Raw genomic sequence first — 22,901 nt, 5'->3', positions numbered from 1 at the left:
ATAATGAAGGTACGCGTTACATATTTTTATTATCACTCGAGACAATTCGAACCAACGGTTTTAAGTTTTCATCTACTATCCGTCATTTTATTACAAATAATAAAAATATCAATAGTAAAATGTGTTAAAAAATTGCAAAAATCAAGATTTTACCATGATTCTATAATTTTGGCATCTATATTATATCAAAATAAACTATAATTTATTTGTGAAGTTGTTTCTAGAATGAGTGTTAACGATAAGTATGAGTTTCAAAAAAGAAAATGTTTAACTAAAATTTAGCTAAAAAATATTTAATGTAACATTTTATAATATATAATAAGTATTTATAAAACAAAAACATTCTCAGTTTTTTGTTTTAGAGAAAAGAGTAATTTATATATTATGATAAGAAATACTAATAAAATACTCATAAAGATATTAAAATCATATAACAGTAAAGCTAGGTAAAAGTAATTTAGTCCAAACAATGCACAATGCCAAAGTTAAAATTTATTCGATGAGTAATAAGTTTTGGCAAGATAAATTCTTGGCAATGCTCTTGAAATATACCAATTTATTTTGTATATTTTCAAATATACAAGCAAGGAATACTTATCAAAACATAAAATAATTCTTGCTGTATACAATTTAATTAATACGTCATCTATTATTTTTCAATTTATTCTAGTATTATTGTAGTAAAATTATTGTAGTAAAAAATAATTGTATCATCGATATTAATAAATATCTTTTATCTAATTATGCTTTTTTGAATTTTAATTTGCCATTAAAATCTTTTTTCCTGCTTCCATTTAAGAAAAATTATTTCAATTTCATGCTATTTTCAGATAAAAAACCGTGATATATACCTAAGTTGCCAAAATCAGCGAAATGTATATACGACATGAGAGGTATACATGATATACTCACTCATCGACGACAACGTAAATATTTTCCGATGTGGAAACGAAATCATGTGAGCACGTGCAGTGTGTCTTGATAATTTGGCAAAAACGATTTTATACGATTCGCGTGGTCGTGCATACGTGGAACCGTGTCTAACGGGAGAATGACGGCCGACCGTTGCCGCACAGTGGAGGGTTTTCTACATATAGAGGTGAGCGCAACTCGCGAAACGATTCAGTCCTCTCGAAACCACGCGGCAAAAGACAATTCCTGGACTAAGCAACAATAGCCGCGGGTTCGCTCTCCTCGGATGTGCCGAACGTACTCGCGGATTTTTATGAATCTTTCACGAGCGTAAATACGGAAATATATATATATCGAAAACGTACATTGTGCAAGATCTGTTTACAGCGTTACAGTTGCGAATTTCTCTTCGCGGTAAGTTAAAAGCTAAAACACTTCTTTCGTGATCGTCGTTTTTCGTAAGACCAAACGTGAACGAATCTCTTCTGTGATCGATAAGAATATAGCGTGTTGATATTAAAATGAAGGTGCACTTTAAAACACTAAATCATTCCCGTGTTTCCTTCATCATTAGTTGGTATTAATGTCAATGACTTGAAATAATTGAAACACGAGAGTCTTCAAACAAAACTCGTCGCTAATTATAAAGTTGAAAATATTTCAAGTCATCGGCATTAATACCAACGACGAAAGAAATACTAGAACAAGTTAATTAGTACTTAAATTGGAGTGATGTGTTGATGAAAATATGCGGCATAGATGAAAAAAGTGGAGTAGGTTGAGATACGATCGATATGATGTCATAGAAATCGATGATAATCGCGAAAGTTCCGAGTTTAATCCATTATCAAAAGATTTTCATAAACGAATCTAGCCTAGTTTGATTTGTTCAAAGCTAAATTAGCTAAACAAGTAATTTATTCCTTTTTTCACGCGGTTTGCTCCTTTAAAATTTACAACATTTCTAATAATTAAAATAATGCATAATAGACACTGAGGAAATCTTTTTGACGAATTTCGAAAATTACATAATTGAAAACATCAAAAAATTGTGCGAAATTCGGACCGTTATTACGAATCCGATAAAATCGGATTACGAAAGGGATTAAACAAAATATTACATAATATTATTTCGTTTAATCCTGTTATTAAGCGAAATAATAAACATCGTTCATGGTTGTTCGCGACGTTCTTTTTTTATGTTTAGATAATACACAATCGCGCGAGTTAAAATAATCGAGAGTACAGCCATATGTTCGATACAAAGTCGCGACGAGCTGTGATCGATCGGCGGTTAATTATCGTTTACATGCGTGTTGAATCACGGATTTAATTAACGGAGCACGATTGCGGAACAATCGTGAGACGTACGATTCAATCGTTTATGCGCGCAACGTCGAAATTCGTCTGACAGCTTGGCGAGTTTAATTAGTTGTTCCCGCCTTGCGTTTGTTATTTGCACGATGATATAACTTGATTATTCGATCTGGCGATATAATGCTGGCAAATCGTACCAGGCTTCAGATAACGATATTTGCATTGATTGCCTTGCAAAGTAACATGGGTAGCAGATATTCTAATGTCGCTACACGTCAGTCAACGTGAAATCTGCCTGGCAACTGTCGACCTTCCTACTTCGGGACTTGGCAAATTATTAAAGATATAAACAAAAAAAACTGACGGACAGATTGCATTAATGTATACTAGAAAAATTGACGAGGATTAAAATATTAACGAAGATTTAACCTGGTTGAAAATTCGCCAAAGTTTTATCGCAGTTCATTATAATTGGATCAAAATTTATCAGAGCAGGCAGGTTGATATTTAAAACATGCAGAACGGTAGCTCGCTGATAAAAAAAAGATAACCAGACAAGAGTACATATTTGCGGATTTATTTGCATCTGTCATTTTTATCGTTGTCCGGTTGCAGTTCCTTCAAACAAGAGATTAGTGTCGCCGAGTCGAGAGGTGATTTTCGTTGTGCAATTTTTACTACCGTGTAATTGTAGATAAGATAAAACTGAGAAGTCAATATTTTGCATTCAAGAGTTGTCACTCTACTTTCAGTAACCCAATTGCATCGACATGGAGCAAAATGGTATTTCGATAATATCGCCACCGGGTGTCACGGAAAGCTCTGTCGGAAAGTCCAAAAGTATCGGCATCACGCTCAGGTCCAATGGCACAATAGAGTCAGCGAAAAAGAAGCTGAAGGCACCCTGTGAGTATAAATGAATGGTGCGACCACGAAATACGTAGACACTCAAAAATAGAAGTCCCGTTTCCCGAGGTGTGAGAATAATTCGACGAATACATTCAATAAGAATAACCAACTGTCGATCGTTTTGGAAATATGTTTGCGCTGCAAAATTCAGAAGTTTTACGTCATTTCTCAATGTGATCTCTATAAAATTAGGTATTCAATTTCGCGGATTTTATAGTAGGTTTTGTAAGCGAATTTGTCAAACGTATCTCTAAAGATAGGGACATACAAGATACTCATTTTCTATAATTTTAATAATAATTAAAGAATAATAAAAGCAACTTGCATAAAACCGTCGACCAATTCGATATTTTTACCTTTTTTTTCTAAAAAAAAAAAAAAAAAAAATTGGAATCGTATTTCTCGAATCGTACATATTTCTCACGTGTCCCAAATTTCTGCGTCATCCATATTTCCATATTCTCCTGTTTTCGAACGCAGGTTGATTATCGAATCGTTTAAGCGGATTTCGCACGGGGTCAAAGTTCACAAATCTCTTTCCGTCTAAAATCGAAACTGAGTAAGTACTGTCCGATTTTATCTGGAATATCGATCGCGAAAATCTAGGTATAAAAAAAAAGAAAAAAAAAACGGTGCGACACGCTGGAGAATATCAACGCGACCAAGTGAATAATGGCGCGTACACGCTTCCAGTGACAAATCCTCGCTCCCGTGAAACGTTGGAACGAATTTCATTATAATTCATAGAGGTTCCCGTCCATTAGAACGCGGAGCTTACTTTGCAGCTATTCTCGCACGAAGGTACATATATCAATCTGAGCAGAGACTCGGAACTTTTAATTAGGTATCACCTGATTTCGCGACGATTAATCGCTCGTCCGTCCCCCTCAATATTTATCACATCCCTCACATACTTGGGGCGCGAAGAATAAATCAAATTTCAGTAAACCCAAACATTCGAGTGTAAGATATTTACGTTCGTCAGTGACGCGCGCGCGCGAATTTTTAATCTTTCCTAAAGTAACGGTTCGCACGATTCGCATCATTTTACAATTAATCTTTCCGTCAGTATGTCAATTCTGACAAATCCTTCGCACGTCGAATATATCGAACGGGAATAAAATTTTAATAAATCTCAATTTTTCTTATTGACACATATAATTCGCGATTCGCGAAGAGACTTGCAGCTTTGGGAATCCTATTGAATCCCGGAATGGAAACGCGTAGAGGAGATTTCGCGAGAAGGAGAGCCTAGCGCGAAGAAGCGAGCGACGTGAGCGTTGCATAGAAGAGATCGCTCGTATAATAAGATGGAAAGGCACGATCGTTCGCTCCTGCTTTCGAGATTGACCTTAAACTCGCGAATCGGCTGCCTTCGCGATGCAACCGACTTCCTTCTATTCCTCGAAATATTTCTCGCCGCCTCGCCGATCTCCTTCTCCGGTGAAAGAAAGAAGAAAGCGACGGATCTTGGCTTTATACATCGAGCGCGCGCTAAGCGACGCTCTAGGAGTACCACATCCCCGACCTGAAAATTGGGTCGGAAATCGGATTTGACTACGAAGGAAATTTCTTTTCGCGCTGCGTTTCCGTTGCACATTTTATCATATCGGTGACACTCTTGACGCGAGGTGGATACCTCGGTGATCCGGAAAATTAGGTTCTCGCGCGTAAATAACGTTGTCGGGAGTCCGCGTACCGAAATGATATCACCATGTATTATTATACGGACAACGTTCTCGGCTCGAAGAGGAAAAATTGATCCGGCTTCCGGTAATAATTAATGTATCGAACGAACGCGACTTTACAGTGTTGTCTCAGTTTTTGCATAATAATATTTTAGTTGGAAAACGTTTTGTTCGTTCACGAATCGATTTGCAATATGTCTCCCTAGCGACCACGTCCATCAAACTAATGGAACATAATAAAGTTTTCTTTCCTCCATCTTCACTTTTACCATTATAAAGTGCAAGAGTTTTTAATACTTTCAACTATTGTATGCACACAGCGAGAATTTCCGATCGACGTCGCACTTGGCGCGTTTGATCTAGAAAGCGGGGCTGCGTTCTTCTTTTAACGAGCGTATTTCGGTCGTTTCTCTAGGAAAAAGAAAGTGCATAATGCAACCGCATCAGGAAACGCGGCTGCTCGGACGTTTTTACGAGACACGTTGTACGCGGGCAGTCCCGCTAACAAAATTAGACGATAATTATGGAGCAGAACAAGTATGGATAATGTTTCATCTCGTTCTCTCCTCCGTTCTTCCTCCATTGTGCGAGCGCAAAAAATGACATGCTCGAAGATTTAATTTCAGTCAGTTCGATCTCTTCTTATATCGTCTAGCTCGTTACGCACCTCACGGTGTATCTATGAGATCTATGAGATGTTAATTAACTGGCATTATTTCCATTGAACGTCCCGCGTTCCTCACAATGGTTTCACGAAAGTCTCGGATCTGACAAAAAAGAAAAAAGAAAGAAGATGCCGGTGAGAGGAATTGATTATTCCCAAATGGCTTTTTGTGCATTCTATCTTCCTGAGAAAATCTAGGGAAGCGATACCGGAATGCTAAGTTATCCATGTGTACTTTCACCCGTTTCGTACGATCGTGAGGTACAAGCCTGATTTATTGTCGCGAAAATACGTGCGGTGGGTCTTTAGGAATTAATTTAAATTTAATAGAGAGCAGTTGTAAAGAACAGAGACATCGGGATGCGCGTCACGATCTATCTTAAAATCCCTATCTCGTGTCGTAGAATATACCACGATAAATAGTTAGCAACTCGTTCGGGCCACGTTAATGCAAACACTTCGTCTCGAAATATGTAAAATGCTCAGTCTAGATCCGTACGAGCTGGAAAAATTCCAATAATGGTCAAGACGTGCCAAAAGAAAAATTTTCTGGCTCATCTTTCGAATCAAGATGTCTACGACAAAAAAGTTAGACGACGGATTGCGTAAAATGTATTATACTTGAAATTTCTTTCCGCGCAAGAAAATCGCATTATTTGAAAACGACGAAGTAAAAGAACACAGTCGAGTTTACAATACAGGGAAGACAGAAGGAGGGAGCAATTTTTCGCCTTGTACCCGGCATAGAAAGTAGTTCGAGCGGCGGATTATGCGCGACGACGACGACGCGAATGTGTGTGTGTGTGTGTGTGTGTGTGTGTGTGTGTGTCTGTGCGCGTGTGTGTGTGTGTACGTTCGTGTGCGAAGATAGTATAGCTTCCGGTACGAAGAATGGTATTACCTATATCCGATCTGACGAAAGAAAATTTTGAAACTTTTCATCGGTTATGAGCCGCTTACATTATACCGTCGGCAATATCGCTAATGATTCACCGTTCGCAATCGAGTGAAACCTTCATTGTTACCCAGTCTTATATCATCCATTATTGGATTATATTACGGTGCATTATATTATAGTTCCTGTAATAAAATCGTCAATTTGGAAACGCGCGCAGCGCGCGGAGGTCTCATTTTGTCATTTTTATCGTTGAAAGTGCGCGCTCTAATGGATTCGGCGGGCGTTCTAGAGGCGCGCCGTATAGGTACGTATTTCTTACGTTAACTTTTCTCTGACGCAAGTTACGTTACTACGAGATATTCGCAGTGCGAATACATCAATGTCGGCAGTAAACATCTCTCGCCGCGTTGTCACCGGGATTTAAAGGAGTTCAGTCGCGACAGCGGCCGGTGATAAATCGAATTATGCTAACGCATGCAAAGCACTTTTGACCGAATCGCGGTTTGCTTTTTGTAATTTCCTAACGGAGATAACGCGAGATGTACTGCGAGGTACTTCTACGGGAGCAAGCAGCGCTCTCTTCTTTCCCCATCAATTTTATCGTAGATGAAAATAAATCGGAGATGAAAGCAGTACGTTTTCTATGTTTCACGATCATCATAATCATCTCGCTGTAATTAACATTTTAATTCGCGCCCGTTCGGAATCTGAGGAATTTGCAACTGATCTTATCGGAAGCAGTAGCTGCTCCAGATTCCCGAGAAGACGTAATTATTGCCAGGCTGGAATCCGCTTGAAATCGAACAAGAGGCGCTTCTGAGAAAATTTAGTACATCGTGATATTCTCGTGAGTTTCAGGAAATCCAGAGTTTGACTCTTCCTCACATTACAACGATTTATCGTGACAATCGCGCTGTAATTTATCGATACTTCCTTTCTATCCGTTCTCACGACGCTCGCTCCATTTCCACTCCGATCGTGTGACGATATAGCGGGTAGATAGCAAAATGTTAGCAGTGAGAATGCAATCAATGCGAGACAATGTCCTTTGTACCGCAGCAACGCGAATATTATAGTTATTATTCATTTGTGCTCGGCTTCGTAAATGTTTTTGAAACAAATTCTTGAAAAGTAGACGCGCACATTAACGTCGATAAATACGACGGTAATAATACTTAGAATGATATTAATAAAACATCGTTAAAAATATCATCGGTGAATAGTGTATGCTGAAGTAACTAAAATGAATTCAATTAACTATACACTGTAAACGAAAAATGCTCCAAACAAAATTGATACGAAAATATCATTAATCGATAAATGAAATTTAAAAAATAAACAAAAGACTTTAACGTGGATATTTTTTTTTAAGATTTTAACAAAACATGAATATCCGCATTCATAAATATCGACATTCGTTGCTGCTAATATTTCAAACGTTATTCAATCGAGTTTTAAATTTTAACGAACAACACTTCATGAAAAGCGTTTGCTCAGTCCGCTATGCTATTTTATATCTCTGCTCTGTTTTCAACGCGATGGATTTTCAAAAGAGTGAAAATTCATAGAATCTCGGGCAAATCGGCGAGCAAAGTGCGTACGTAAAGAGCCGTCAATCTTCTTCTCCTTTTTTTCCTCCTTTTTGTCGGTCACCGCTACGCTTGCGATAAATTGAGATAATGTTGGCTTATAGAGTCTGGCACGACACTCATGTGCCACCGGAATGGACTCCGGCCATTCACCGCGAACTTGACCCACTGTCACACTTGCAACACCGGTACGCGATGCACGTGTTACTCTCGCACCGTGTATTCCGGGTACGGAAAAGGCTACCGTTGTTCGTATACTTTTCACTTCCCCTTACAGCACCTCAATTTATCGCAAGGTGTTCTTCCAACCGTACACCGATGACGTAACAGCTATCGAAACATTCTTTTATTTCCTCGTTCTTGCATCAGGATTCCGTGAATATCTACGCTGAAGAACAAGCTTAAGTAATCATAATCAAGCTACGGTAAAATAGTTTCAATTAAATATTTAGTCAATCTAACCAAACATCTAGCAATATTTAGTAATTAATTAATGCTAATTAAACAATAATAGTAACCAATTAATTATCAAATGATTAGTAAGTATTACTAAATATTTGGTTATATTAATTAAACATTTAATTAAAATTATTTATCAGAGCCAGTAACTATCTAGGTTTGATTGCTAAACTCTTTTCAATGTACCATTAATATTCGTTGACTTTCTGACGCCGATGAAATTAGAGGAAAGTCGTCATTAATTGTAAAAGAGTAATAAATTATTGACAAATAAGGATCCTGTATCGCTGATTAGAGAAGCGAATGTATTACATGTATATTTTATTCCTACTGCTTGAAAATGACGTGTAAACTAATTTCGTAACTTGATGACGATTATTTACATATTATTTTGCACATTAATATGCATATACGTCACAAATTCATCTGCGTCACGTACGTTTCGATAGCCTCGCATTTCCTGGGCTCATCGAGAAATTGTTTTATGCAACGCTTTGCGAAATTACTTTTGACATCGTTCCATCGTGAATCTAATCGAATGTGACAATCGATGGCGCGGCATGATATTACACGAGAGCGCGTGTAATTATACGAATTATCGATCAACGCCAATCGTTCTGCATGCGAATAACCGAGAGCGATATGAAAGATCGTAGAGATAATCGCATCAAGCAATTCCTACTTTTTCTTTCACTTAATTGTAACGCAAAGTTTTCCCACCGATGAAAAATATTTTTTTCTCGAGAGAGGGGAGGGGGAAATACCCTTGCGTTTAGAAGCAATTGCAAGATTAAGCAATTAGAGCGTGCCGTTCATTTAACGTATCCCGCTATTCATCAGCCAACGAAAGCCGAAGAAAAATATATGCATGAACGTAAAGAAAAGCGCATCTGCTTTTGCGCATCGCTGCGCTCTCGTGCATCTCGGTGCTTGCGACGGTTAATCGACGAGCAGCGTTTCGTCCGTGGGTCTCTCTCTCTCTCTCTCTCTCTCTCTCTTTCTAAGCGTAAACCAGGAATTTCTCCGTGATGCGATTACCGAGTCATTTTCTACTATTTCAGGGGATTCATATCACATCCCACGAGAAATGTGAAAATGCACGTGCAGGCTATACGCTCGAATATACGACGGCTCTGCGGCTTGCACGGGCTCGCGCGTCTTCTATCCTCGTTTAGCGAGGAAAAAATGAATATTTATGCGTCTTCGTTTGCACGCCACGTAACGCCATCAACTTTACTCAATGGCGCTACATTTTAATGGTATTCATGGTATTCGGGCACACTATGTGCGTGCGAAAAATGCTCCGACGAAAAACGCTCAGCTGATCAAACACCTAAATTCTTTGGGACGACATATAAGTAAATTTAACTTTACTTCTCAAGACAAGAGTACACAATGTTGAAATTTTTCTAAAATAAGCTGAAGCTCACCCAGAGCATTTCAAAATTGCATCTACTCGAAACATCCGAGATTTTCGTATAAAATTCAAGTCCCTTTTTCTAATTTTACGCCAACATTTTAAGATGTAAATGAAGTTAATTTAGAGATTGTAAAATATTCAAAAAAATTCGTATAATTCTGCCAAAGTCCTTGGTAAAAATTTCATGCATTTTTTGAATAATTATTAGACAGTTTTATTACTTCTGTATAATAATTAAGAAGAGAAACTTGAAGATTCCAATGAAGATATAGCACTTTGCCTGAGGTTACTGTTCACAAATGATAAAAAATCCAAACTCATTTATTGAACAAAACAGGACACTAAATGAAATAATTTAATTAATCAATAAGCAAAATTATGAAATAAAGCTTGCCTATTAATACTGGATAATAATTGGACAAGCATATTTTTATCACAGGAAAACTGCTTCAGCTACTAAATAAAACTCTATCAACTTCTTGTCCATTTCCTACGCAGTATTATTACAACTAATGAGACTATTGAATGGGTGTCTAGGAAAACCGCATTTCAACCAGGAGCTTTTATTATACTTTGAGAATGCAAGACTGAGAATCTCTTTATAAAAAAAAATATACCTAATTTATGGTCGTTTCTCAATTGTTTAAAAGATTCATGAAAATTAAGTTCGCTCGATACCGAAGGTTCGCCGCGAATGTAACAACAGATCGTTACAGCTTATACGACGACCGATCATATTTCATGCGATGAACCTGTTACGATATCGTTTTGGTCGTATTTCATAGATCGGACAGAGTCGTGTGTCTCTACGTGAATAACGTGGCCTATTGTGCATGGAACTATTGACGCAAGTGCGTGGCAATTTGCAGATTGACGATTTATATACTTTCCTCGCGAAAAAAAATCGCGTTACACAAATCCGTGAATGTATTCCGTATTATATAACGCTCAGACCATGTCATCGCCGACCGGTCGACCGGTCAACTATTAGCAAATGTTACCTGGCCAGAGGCATTCATGTGGATTTTCATTACTTTCACACGTAACAACGAGCAACGTTGTATCGCATCAAGCACAATCTTTCGTATCCAACGATTTTATATCTAATTCTCGATCGATCCCCGGGAAAAGTTTAATAGGTTCCATTAGTGAATGAATTGGAAAGCTAATTATGTTAATTAGTAAAACGCCTTAGCCATGCTAATAAACGAATTATGATGAGCGCAATTACAAATTGTAATTACGCAGCGAGCACAATCACACATAGCTACAGCTAAAGTTCAGGAGGCTTATTAACATCGGTTAATTAACGGATATAGCGCGTAATCAAATTGGTAATCAAAATAATAGACGTAATACACATTTACATTCAGGTTCATCACTTATCAAGATTATCTCGTCAAGACAAAAAAACACTATTTTCCCATAAACGTAAGAGTGACGTAGGGAACTTGTGTCTGGACGATGTAATGAAATATGAATTCTTAAATAAAGCGAATTATCGTCAAAGTTCTCTTAAATAGAACTTTGTTTAATTTAGCGATATAAGTGCATGTCTATGTAAGTGCGCAATGAGATGGATAATTAAGATGACACACTCGCGTTATCTTATCGTTTTAATATCAATTGCCAGTTGAGCAAATACTATTTTTCCGATCGTTGACATGTGTGCAAATATCGTGACACGTGTATAAAATATTATTAGAAATGCCGCACTTTTTTTGCGACGAAATCACGAGTGTGCATACCGCGAGTCCTTTCTTAAATCCTCACACGCGAGAAATTCATCGGACATTATAAATACGAAACGCACTTTGCTCGTCATCGTACGTTGCACCGTACGTGAGAAAAACTGGCTTTCTACCTTTTCAGTGCAATTGATTTATGGAAATTTCACTGCTCGCGTACCGTCGCTATTAGAGATCATTGAAGTTTGCGGTACGCTGGCAATTCTCTGATACTTTTCCGTAGCGAATCATCGAAATAAATTGCCTCCTCGCAATCTCAGCCAGTTACGAAGCGCAATTTTATGCTATCTGATTACGGAGGTGCGTTGTAAAAAATTTTATAGCAGAATATAAAAATACAAACGGTTTGCTAATTAGATAAATTCACACGCCCAAAATTATGCGTTGCATCGTCAAACTTGCAATGTTTTCTGTATAAAACTCTTACAATTTTATAAAAAAATTATAATAGTTAATTTACATTTATGATAGACTATTAATTACAGTCAATTGCAGTCAATCAATTGATCAAATATATTGTCTTAGAAATGATATGTCCAAACGATATGATATTATCCAAACTTTTGACATAATAATCTGACAATAAGCTGTTTATGAAACAACAGAAGTGCATGAATATTCTGACATAATATTCAGAAAGGCACATTGCTGCTTTATCAATCCACTGCGTGTCGCGATACGGTAGATTTCTGCTGTCTTTTCGTGCACTATCGATAGCTGGTAAATTCATGCATCGTAGTCGGTATATACTGATGGAAATTTTCCAGGCGTATCGGAGAGAAGCGTTAATTTATATTTGTACGAGAGATACCGTAGATGGTGCACCGATGAAAGTGCAACACTGTGCGTCCCTTTCATTGGGTGCTTTTCCATCTCCCTTCTCCCCGACAGATTTGCTCGCGCAACTTCTACACGAGTCTCCAATTTCGTGTTAATTTCATCAAATTACAGTTAGTTTAACTTGTTAAAAATAAAGAAGAAGATATTGAAGGCGAAGTGCGCGCAGGAGTACAGGACATTTCACCCGGCGAACGTAATTGTTGATTACTTTCGCGATCCGTAATTATGCTCCTGCACTTTCCTGCTAATTACCGTCAGCCTCCATTCTCCGCAGTTTGGTTTTTTAATTAGCGATTAGAGATATGCTCGCATCTAAGTTACGTGGAACTTGGAAAGTGCACATCTCTCTCTCTCTCTCTACTCTCTTTCTCTGACGAAGATACATTTCCGTGAATATAGATATATGTGCCGTGCCTTGAAGCGATCGCATGTATTTTCCGCGCAAGTTTCTATTCGGTCCTGATGTACAACATGCGCGCAATGGCTTTCTACACTTTATTCCGCTAGTACCTCACCATTTTTACGACCATCGGATCATTAACCGGTGATAAATTAGCGAAATATTAAGAGAGCTCGTGTAAAGGTGCACGTTCTAATTTCTTTGTGTCGATTAATTGCCGGCCGATCGGCTTTTACGAACACATGGGATTATTTCTTTCGTAATCTCTTTCTTTCGTAATACGAACGAAAAAGGAATATAAACGAAACTTTTTTTCATAAATAGATTGAAATAAATCGACTGCGTGTCGATTACATACGAACTTGGATAGATCAGAGCGCAAACGTAATAAATAAAATAAATAAAAAATGAAGTTTCTTCAGGGGTGCAATTTTATATAATGTATTTTCTATAAGACTTTACAATATTACAAAAATACAAAAATAAATAAATAAATAAAAAAAGCAAAAAATACTAGCTTATCTGCCATTTTTCACTGATTGTGAGTTATTGACATAAATCATTGATATTACAAATTTAAACAATCCAATTTGGTATTCATGCATAAATTTACATGTATGTATGTTTTACAGCATGACATAAAAATTTAGTTCTTTTCTTCGCTAAATTATTATAAATACTCCAATAAATATTTCATCATGGACATTGGATTTTGAACTTTTATTTGTATAAATGCTTCCGTTTCAAGAATAAAAAAATAATATAGATTTATACTGTTATTTCCGTATCTATTTGCTTGGTCACGCAAAATTACGTCAAGTATCTGTTTTCATACTTCCGTAATTGATACGATTTAAAAGCACTTGATTTTAAGAGAATAAACATGCGACTTTAGACGGCTTCATAGCATGTCGGATTGTATTTCCATCATCGTATCGAAATCCGGCTAATCCGCGAGTGTCGATGACTGATCACTATCTGTTCCGGTCCGCATCACACTGAGTCTCTGTGTTAATGGAAATCATACGTGACACGTGTTCAGTTCTAATTATATCAGTGCGACACACGGTTAATCATGAGAACTCGGCCGTAATTCTAGGGCAAACGTGCGTAGGCATCTCTATGCATAGTTCAGAGATGCAGGCGGATATGTATATGTATAAGCGCGATTAAACCTGAAGGATATTGACATCCGTATGTTATGAATATCATATGAATGGCGTACCATATGAATATCATATATATAGAAGCCGGGCGCATGCACTACGGATCTGAATGATCCGTTCAGGAAATGCAAAACACGAGTGCAGCACAATGCGGACGCAACACGATAACTATAGATTAACACGGAAGTATTTATCTCGTAGGAATAAAATTGGCGAAATAGCGAATATATACTGAATCGTGTTTCTGGCATTTAAAAAACATAAATATTTGCAAAAATACTCGATGCAAGATTCAGCTTTACTTTTCTATCGTGATAATTTTTTCTATAATGCTAATGGAAAAAGTATTACATTATGCCAAAATGATTATGTAAGCATGTATCAATGTTTCATTTTTAATAAAACTGTTTTATTGCATAATAGAAGCACTGTGAATGTAATTAACTTTTAATTTAAAAAATGGTTTAGATAATAAATATTACGTTATTGTGTATTAATTACAGCAAAGTGTTAAACAATTAAATTGTGTATAATTTTTTTAACAAGGAATTTGAATTAGTACAACGTGTTTGATTTAATTAACATTTGCTTTTCTCTACATCGCGCATAAATTGAATAATTTTACATTTGGCGCAGTGAGAACGAATATACCCAGAAAAAAGATTCTTTGAATAAAAAAAAATTTGTTTGTATAAAACAAATTTGTGCATTGCTATACGGTCAAACAAAAGTTTCTTTGATGTAAAGAAATTTCTTGGTTATTTCTTCTCATTAGAATCAAAGAAATAATTTGGCTGGGCAACGAAAATCTTTTTTTAAATGAAAAAAAAATATTTTTAAATAAAAAACAAGGAAATTATTTCTTATAATTCCATCAGTATTTTTTTGAATTAAAAAGTTATTTATTTAAATTAAATAAATAATTTGAACAAATAATTTATTTACTTTAGTAAAAGCTAATAACGTCATTTCTTGAAATCAAATAAATTTTTATTTTTCTCAAAAGTATTTTCACCTCAACTTGAAAAAATATGTTTAAAGAAAAAATTTCTTAATTTTAATCATAATTTTTCTCTCGGTGTATCTTTGCTGAATTAATCTTAAAATAAGGAAAAGAAGGGAAGATATTATTATTTTTAGATATCTAGATAATCCAGTATTTTTCTATGTGACTAAAAGAAGATAAGAATAGCAAAACGTGAAAACGTACGCGAGAAATGAAGAATACTAATAATATTTAAATGATATATAACACTATTAAGAAAAATTATTGAATTATTGGTGGATAAATTATTAATTGGAATAAGTAAACTCTAGTCACTTATAAATGTAAAATTATACAAAATAAAGCTTTATAAAATTATCCACATTATATACGTATATATTCTTTTTAGATAATTTTATAAAGCTTTATTAAGACATCAATAATAGTCGTTAAATTATCAAAACTGCATGGCAAGAAGAAAAGTCACAGAGTCTTGACCTCTGGCTGCAGATTACTTGGTTGTTAATCTTCGCTGGCACTCGAGAGACGAAATATTGACCCGAGATTGTTACTCGATATACAGTTTTAAATATTAATACGAAACATATAAAACAGGATAAATGGTTAATATATTTTGTATTAAATTATAGCGGGCAATCAAAAATTAAAAAAAAAAATTGTATTTACTTTTTATTACATATAATAATTTAATTCTAGTATTTCAAAGTTGAATTAAAATACACGGAAAAAAAAAATAAAAGTTGCGTATTAAAATAATTAAAAAATGATAAGCATTACGATGGTAAACTTGTTCAAAGAGCGTACTTCAACTTAATTGTTGCAAACTATAATTCAATTCAACTTTCAGCGGTTCAGGCGAAAATTTCAAATTTCCTCTCCCCCCGTGTCTGCGAAAATTTTACGTAGCTCGCGAGAATTACATCGAACAAATTTCACGAACGTCGAAGAAAATTATGTCAAGCCTTGTCAAGAAAAAAAGAAAACACGAAGCGCTCAATGAAGCGACATTCATGGAGAATACTTATTGAAGTCCAGCGTTCTCAACAACGCTAGAGCTGTTCGAATATCGACGATGTGCATAACTTTACCGATGCTTTCATGTAAATTCAACGTTGACCCGTCCCACTCTAAGGTTTATACCAGTGGTAATCGCATTCGACGTCGAACGAACAAAGTTTCTACTCGAAAGTTTACAACAAAGTGACAATCCAAGTTATCCTGCTTGTCGATCCAAAAACTCTCCGCCGAAAACTATTACACTTTTGGAATTCATTAAAGAACAATCGACTATCTTATCGAACGGGTACTTGACATGAAAACAATGTAAGTTTTAAATAAAGACATTTCAGAAAAGCAATTTGTCTAAATATCAGTCAATCGCCTTAAAAGGAATTAATTTTGAATTAATTTCACATGTTACAAATAGTTACAAAAATTACTATCTTTTGATATAGTGATATTAATTTAAAAAAAAAAAGCAATGTTCATATTCTTTCTTTCGAAAGCATCCTCAACATTGCCTTTTTCCAATATAAAATTAACAAGGTAAAGTAATCTCGTTATTTCGTTTTAATACAAACACTTGGAATTAAAGTACATTTAGAGAGACGTAGAACTACCTTTAGTTTTTTTTCTCACTCTTATACTAATGATTCAAGAAAAATGTGCATAGGTCGTGGTCGGCGATTTGAATACGCGTACTTGTGAATGTATGTGTGTGTGTGTGAGAGAGAGTGTGTGTGTGTGTGTGTCCGTATCATTGTTATGTATATTAAATGTCAATGAAAACGAAGCATCGTCGTTACACTCAACCAGAGAACCTTTGCATCTTGACTTCTCTCGATTATACGTTCAGCGGTTAGCTTCGACTCATGTAATACGCAAAAATAAAAATGAGTTGCATTTAGACTGTCCGTTTGTATGTACGGTGGTTACATTTTAATTAAATATAGCAGCTGGTGCACGTTTACAAAACTGAGCCGGTAATGAGACCACAAGTGTTCATACTTGCTCACAAAGGCACGAGAGTGACGTGCTCGAGCGGCATTTTCTGTGAAATCATAACACAAAGTAACGTTTTATTTCTTTCAACTCGTCGCCAGACAATTCGCGAATTATTCGTGCATTCTCGCAATTTTAATTCGCGGTTCAAGCTTTACTATTTATTTCAGTTTCTTCTTTATTAGCAAGCAAAGTAAACAATAAACCAATTATCAATCTATGTGTTCATTATCATCACTCGTAAAGATATTTTGATATGGATGTTTTTTACGATTGGATAATACGAGCTACTTTTATCGGAGATGATTACTGAGTACTTGTACATGTACCCTTTCCTCGAGAAGAAACATTTATAAATTGATCTAAATCTAAGAATTTCGTGACGATGAACACTTTAACTTTTTGACACGATGGCGTACACTACTAACAAGACGGAATTAAAGGCAACATTAAAAACGAAAATATCCGTTCCTAACTCAGGGCTGAAGAAGATGGAGGAAGGTAGTACGTGGGACAAATTCCTGACTCTTCTGGGAGAATTGATTGGAACAGCAATTCTGATCTTTCTGGGATGCTTGGCAGGCGTAGGCAGCATGAAGCCGTATCCCGCTGGGATGGGATCGGTCATATCTGTCTTACAAACTTCCTTTGCTTTCGGTCTTGCAGTTATGATCGCTATACAGGTACAAATCGTTTTGAATGTGACAATTAGTGATCTCATCGAAAGTCTCATATGGTTTTGTGATACGTCAATAGTCAACTTTAAATTCCATTTTATCTCTCTGTCTCTTGCTTACATTCTTTTTAATCATAAGTACACACATATCAGGGTTTTCCATTGTAAATTAATACTTTCTAAATTTAGTAGAATAAAACGTCACTGCAAAAGAATGAAAATTGAGCCTGTGTAATTTTCGAGTGATTTTTCGTTCTATTTAGATTTAGAAAGTATATTTCAACAATATATTAATAATTAATGAAGTGTGTCACACTAAAACATTAGGTGCCAAAATTGTACAAATGTATTTTATTGTATAAACACAGAAAGAAGACTCAAAACAGAAGCGTTTCATTTTAGAATACTACAATGTTTTATTTCTGTCTCTATTTTTTAAACAACGTAAAAACGTTTTTGTTTTAAACGTTTATGATTTAAAACATTAAAATGTATAAAACTGAAATCTTTAACAGGCTTTAAATATTTCAGTGTTTTAAAACTAAAACATTTTTAAGCATTTAAAAAACGGAGACAGAAGTAAAACATTTTGATATCTTAAAATTGAACACTCCTTTTTTCGAGTGAAAGATTTTATTAAAGTGTCTAAAAGTACTGCTGGATACAGATTTAAAAATAATTTTGTTAGACCATCAAAATAATTATGTTGGACACTCAAACTAGTTGTAGAATGTCAAAACTTTTCACAGCATTGCTTGAACGGGCGCCATAATTATTTTGATGGTCCAACAAAATTAATTTTCAAATGTCATCCAACTAAATTTGAGATACTTCAGCAAAATCGTTCTTCTCGTAAATGGATTGTAAGTGCTGAGTTCTCTAATATATTAATACTTAGTACGGAACGTGCTACTATGAGCGAAAAAATGAAAACAGCATCTCTTGCATTTTAGACTTACATTTTAGAATTTTTATCACTTTAACATAATTTTTTTTAAATTAGAACTTATTTAATAATTTTTATAGAAACTTTTTGTTTTTTAGTTATTACGTTAATTTTTTGTAGAATTTAAAAAAAAACGACTTTTCAAGAAAATAAGTTTTCTCTTCCTTTTGAAATATATTAAAAATAAGATGCAGTGGTTTTTCTTTGGCACGCGTCATATATTATTTCACGAATGAAATGAAAAGAAGTCGAGCTGTTTTTGAGAAGCATCCTGTTATTGCCATGTAACATTATCAAATCTTATCGTAATTAAATGCACATTTGCTCTTTTCCAGTGCGTAGGCCACATCAGCGGCGCTCACCTCAATCCAGCTATTACAGTCGCCGCAGTACTTCTTGGTAACAAGTCCTTTCCGATGGCCGTATTCTACATCATTGCACAATGTTTGGGTTCCCTATTAGGTTTCGGCTTGTTAAAGGTCAATGAATATATTCATTTATTCACAAATTACAAAAAAAAAAACACATTTGACACGTGTACATTTTCGACGAATAAACTTAGACAAAGATTATTTCGGCGTAGTAAATTGCTGATACATGTGTTCGCGCTTATATAACGCGTTATCGAAAATCACGTTATCTGAAAGTTACAAACATCAAGATTATTTTTTTCCTGTCTGAACGCTCATTTGCTCCTCAAGATAAAAGATTATCTCTATGCTTGGTAATTGCAACATCCGATCATTCAAGAAGCTAGAATTCCATGGATCGCGTTGCAAATAAAATTTTAACAGCTAGTTTGATTTACTCCTTGAATATCGAATTATTCCTTCGGTTGAGCTTTTAATTCGGCTTAATTATTTAATAAAAATCAAATTAACTTTCGTTTCAATATCAATTGATAGATGATAACGCCACTAAAACTTATGCACACCGGTGATCCATCGACAATCAACTCGTTCTGTACGACGAACGTTAATGAGGAACTGCTGGTCGGTTACGGAGTTATGGCTGAGGCTTTAGCTACGGGCATCTTGGTCTTCTTCGCCTGCGGAAGTTGGGACTCGCGAAACGCGAAGAATACCGACTCGTTGGCACTAAAATTCGGCCTCTGCGTCACCGTGCTGTGTCTCGCGTTCATCCCTCAAACCGGCTGCCCTCAAACCGGCTGCAGCTTGAATCCCGCCAGATCGTTCGGCCCAGCAGTCTGGACTGGTCACTGGAACGATCACTGGGTATACTGGGTGGGACCGCTCGTAGGCGGAATTATCGCGGCCTTTATCTACCGATGCCTATTTTCGGTGAAAGAAAGCAAGGAGAACACCATGCAGGACGGAGGAACTTTGAACGGCATCGTCCAGGAGACGTAAACGGAATTGTACGTATATTTCTTATAACGTTGAAAAAACGTTGTTTTTGCACGGTTTTTTTTTTTGCTGTTAATTTATAAGTAACCATAAAAAAATATAATTAAATAAAAATGCAATTTCGGCAAAAAACTGCATTTTATATATTTAATTACTTAAACAACTTGTCAAATGGTTTATGTTCTTAAATTCTTAAAAACATGTTAAACAAATTATTTTTTAAGATTATATTAAATAATTTTTTTTAAATCAATAATTTATATCTTATCAAAAAATTATTTGTCGAATGAAAAGCTGCTTCGCTCACGTGGATCCTTTGTCGTCGAAAATCTCAAGTAAAACGCTTCATGAATGTCATGAACTTGGCTCGCTCTCAAGCGATTTATTTACGCCTGTCCTACTTTTGTCCATTCAGTCGTTCAAAGATCTCCCGGATATTTTTGGACGACGTCGTTTTTACGTCATTTTTGCCGAATGATCTACGAACTGAACTTGTATCGTGCGCATTTTCTTTCAGCGAGCGAAATTGCATTCCGGCCGTCGGTGGTTCACAAATTGAAATCCTGATCGCTGGTATTTTCCCCGAGTAAGAGAACGTTGCAGAAGTTGCGGCGGAAGAAGCTCTCGATGGAAGCAGATCGGACGGGCTCCGAACTTTCCGGATTTCAACTTTCAAGGCGCACGGAAACGTCCCATTCGAAAATCTTGTAACGCGAAGGATCGCAACGCATCGAAGGACTGTCACGCGACAAGGACTTCCGCGTCACAGACTGACGTGACAGATTAATTTTGTACAAAAATACGATGTAATATTAGATAAGCCGCCGCGTACTATTCGTTAGCTTTAGATGCAGTGGACGCAAAAATTCCTGGCATGTTCGTTATAGTAATTACATTTTATTCACTTTGCCCGCGTCACGACCGCGCAAAACAGCGTAGAAATGCATTTTAAATAAAAAGCGGCAAAATATGAATTATTCTAAACAAACAAAAAAAATTACTTTAGATCAAAAGTACACAGGATATTGTTACAAACGCAATCCAAAAGATATTATAATGAGATAATAAACATTTTTGAAAATTTTATTCAGAAAATCAAGTATTGTATAAATTACAATTAAATTCATGTGATAAATAATTATTATCATACGCATTTCAAATGTGTAAACCGATATAGTACATTGCCTAGTCGTGACGCACGTTTATATATTTATATTTTTGCTGTGTAGTCTACGTAGTCTTTTCACCGCCAGCACTTTCGAAGAAGATCATTCTATGCCGTGTAACACAAAGCGAAGCACCGACAGAATAATGCATAGTTTCGTCTCGTCTAACAGTATACAGTTTCAAGTATTAACTCTCCCTCATCCTCCCATTTCTTTTTATTTTTTCGTCATCGTTTTGTAAAGCGCAAAGCGCTCGCGTGGAAGAAATCCCTCTCGTGCGTATCTCGCGGCGGCACCGCCGCGGCCAATCTCTCTCGCCGCGCTTTTTATTAATTATTAGCGAATTAATGGATTACAGACTCGGTTCGCTCGCTCGCAATTCCACTAAATTCGCCGCCATTATATCGTACACGTACGCGATGCAGCTCGTTAAGACCGACGACGTTGAGGTGGTTGCTCTCGCGCAGCAGCGCAACACGACCGTCCTCTCGCTTTGCCGCTTTCTCTCTCTCTCTCTCTTTCTCTCTTATCCCTGCTGCGACGAAATTCGAAATAACGGAATTAGTCTCGGTGAATTCAGGAAATTACCTCCATCGCCGTCGGTCGCGCCAAAGTTTTAATTGTACTCGGTGCATATCTATACACGCGTGTGAGTGTGAGCGTGAGTGTCCGTATGCGTGTGTGCACGCGATTGCAATTACGTTTCGCGGCTTAATGTATATGTAAATATAAGATACACATTTCGGACCATCTCACCCTGACTTTCTCCCCTCTAACCCCCCTCTTGTATAGATAACAATAACTTTAAGAGGCTGAATGTGTGCGAAACCGCGCGGTAGATTTCGGTCCGCAATTCGCGCAAGCTTTGTTTGTTGCGCGCGAATGTTGGGAATAAGATCGAATTTCGGATTACATGACTGTTGCATGCATGTATGCTGAATTGTAATGGGATATGGCTTTTCGAATAAATTACACACAATGTTTTAACGAGTGTCGTGTTTTACTTTCTCTCTCTCTCTCTCTTTCTTCGAAGCGCATCTTTGCTCTTAAAACAAATTTCTCTACGGTAAGAGTTTAACTCTAGAGAAATAATATAATTTCTAAAAGATTAATTTTTCTGGAAACGCTAATACCGAGATAGCAAACCTGCACAAGCATCTGTGATATAAGCAGCTTACAAGCGGCAATAAATATTACACGAATATGCAATTTATTGCAGGATTACGATTTTACTACCAGTGTTTCCAAGTGAGCTACTATCTTACATTCATGCCGTGTAGTCCATATATCGTTATGTCAAAAGCTGCAAAAAATTTATTATTCGCGTTTTATTGATATTAGTTTTATACATTAAAAAAAAAAAAAATATATATATATATATATATTAGCGTATCGCGCAAACTGTCAAGAATGTGAAACTGTTGTAGAAAAAAAAATCCACCTGATAATCGTATATAACTGAACCTTGAAAAGACAGACAGTTTGAAAATGCGCATTACGACGAATGCAAAAATAACCGAGCGATCGAGAAAAAGATACGCATTGTTACGAGATTTGTAAATACGTTCCATTTTAAAGTTAGTAACTTCCGACCAATTTTTCGCAATTGATATTCGTGAAAATCGGATATTACATGCATGGGGAAAAATAATATCTGAAAATAATTAAGAAATTAAAATAGAAGCAAACAAATCTGATTAGTGGTAAAGAAAATGTTATGCAATGAGCT

The 22,901-nt window shown here is 36.1% G+C and overlaps 2 protein-coding genes across 4 annotated transcripts in view; one reads left to right on the top strand and one right to left on the bottom strand.

The window, feature by feature from the left end:
* LOC105207882 (cytochrome P450 6k1) overlaps positions 1 to 19,068 on the bottom strand; it is a 32,661-nt gene extending 13,593 nt beyond the window's left edge. Inside the window, exon 1 of the mRNA XM_039446987.1 lies at positions 19,002 to 19,068. The gene's annotated coding sequence lies outside the window, so the exon portion shown is untranslated. The remainder of the gene's footprint in view (positions 1 to 19,001) is intronic.
* On the top strand, positions 831 to 22,163 carry LOC105207883 (aquaporin AQPAe.a). Of its 3 annotated transcripts, none has more exons than XM_011177546.3 (6): positions 831 to 1,099; positions 2,982 to 3,135; positions 17,498 to 17,700; positions 18,975 to 19,118; positions 19,545 to 20,017; positions 20,524 to 22,163. In XM_011177546.3, exons 2-5 carry the CDS (start codon positions 3,000 to 3,002, stop codon positions 20,007 to 20,009), a joined length of 948 nt encoding a protein of 315 aa, XP_011175848.2. In that variant the 5' UTR covers positions 831 to 1,099; positions 2,982 to 2,999; the 3' UTR covers positions 20,010 to 20,017; positions 20,524 to 22,163. The 3 variants fall into 3 exon arrangements, with proteins under 3 accessions (XP_011175848.2, XP_011175847.2, XP_039302923.1); XM_011177545.3 differs by lacking the exon at positions 831 to 1,099 and adding an exon at positions 1,110 to 1,326; XM_039446989.1 differs by lacking the exons at positions 831 to 1,099; positions 2,982 to 3,135 and adding an exon at positions 15,416 to 16,339.
* Positions 22,164 to 22,901: the final 738 nt, after the last annotated feature.

This window comes from Solenopsis invicta, chromosome 3, assembly GCF_016802725.1.
Source record: "Solenopsis invicta isolate M01_SB chromosome 3, UNIL_Sinv_3.0, whole genome shotgun sequence".
NCBI classification, from domain to species: domain Eukaryota; kingdom Metazoa; phylum Arthropoda; class Insecta; order Hymenoptera; family Formicidae; genus Solenopsis; species Solenopsis invicta.
Note: the sequence above shows the minus strand (reverse complement) of the source record. Positions and strands in the feature narration are given on the sequence as shown.

What these genes read in the sequence shown, in the direction of transcription:
- LOC105207883 (XM_011177546.3), top strand. Translation starts at nt 3,000, where the DNA reads ATGGAGCAAAATGGTATTTCGATAATATCGCCACCGGGTGTCACGGAA. An exon ending in CAGTTATGATCGCTATACAG is followed by an intron (nt 17,701 to 18,974) that starts GTACAAATCGTT and finishes GCTCTTTTCCAG; the next exon opens with TGCGTAGGCCACATCAGCGG. An exon ending in TAGGTTTCGGCTTGTTAAAG is followed by an intron (nt 19,119 to 19,544) that starts GTCAATGAATAT and finishes ATCAATTGATAG; the next exon opens with ATGATAACGCCACTAAAACT.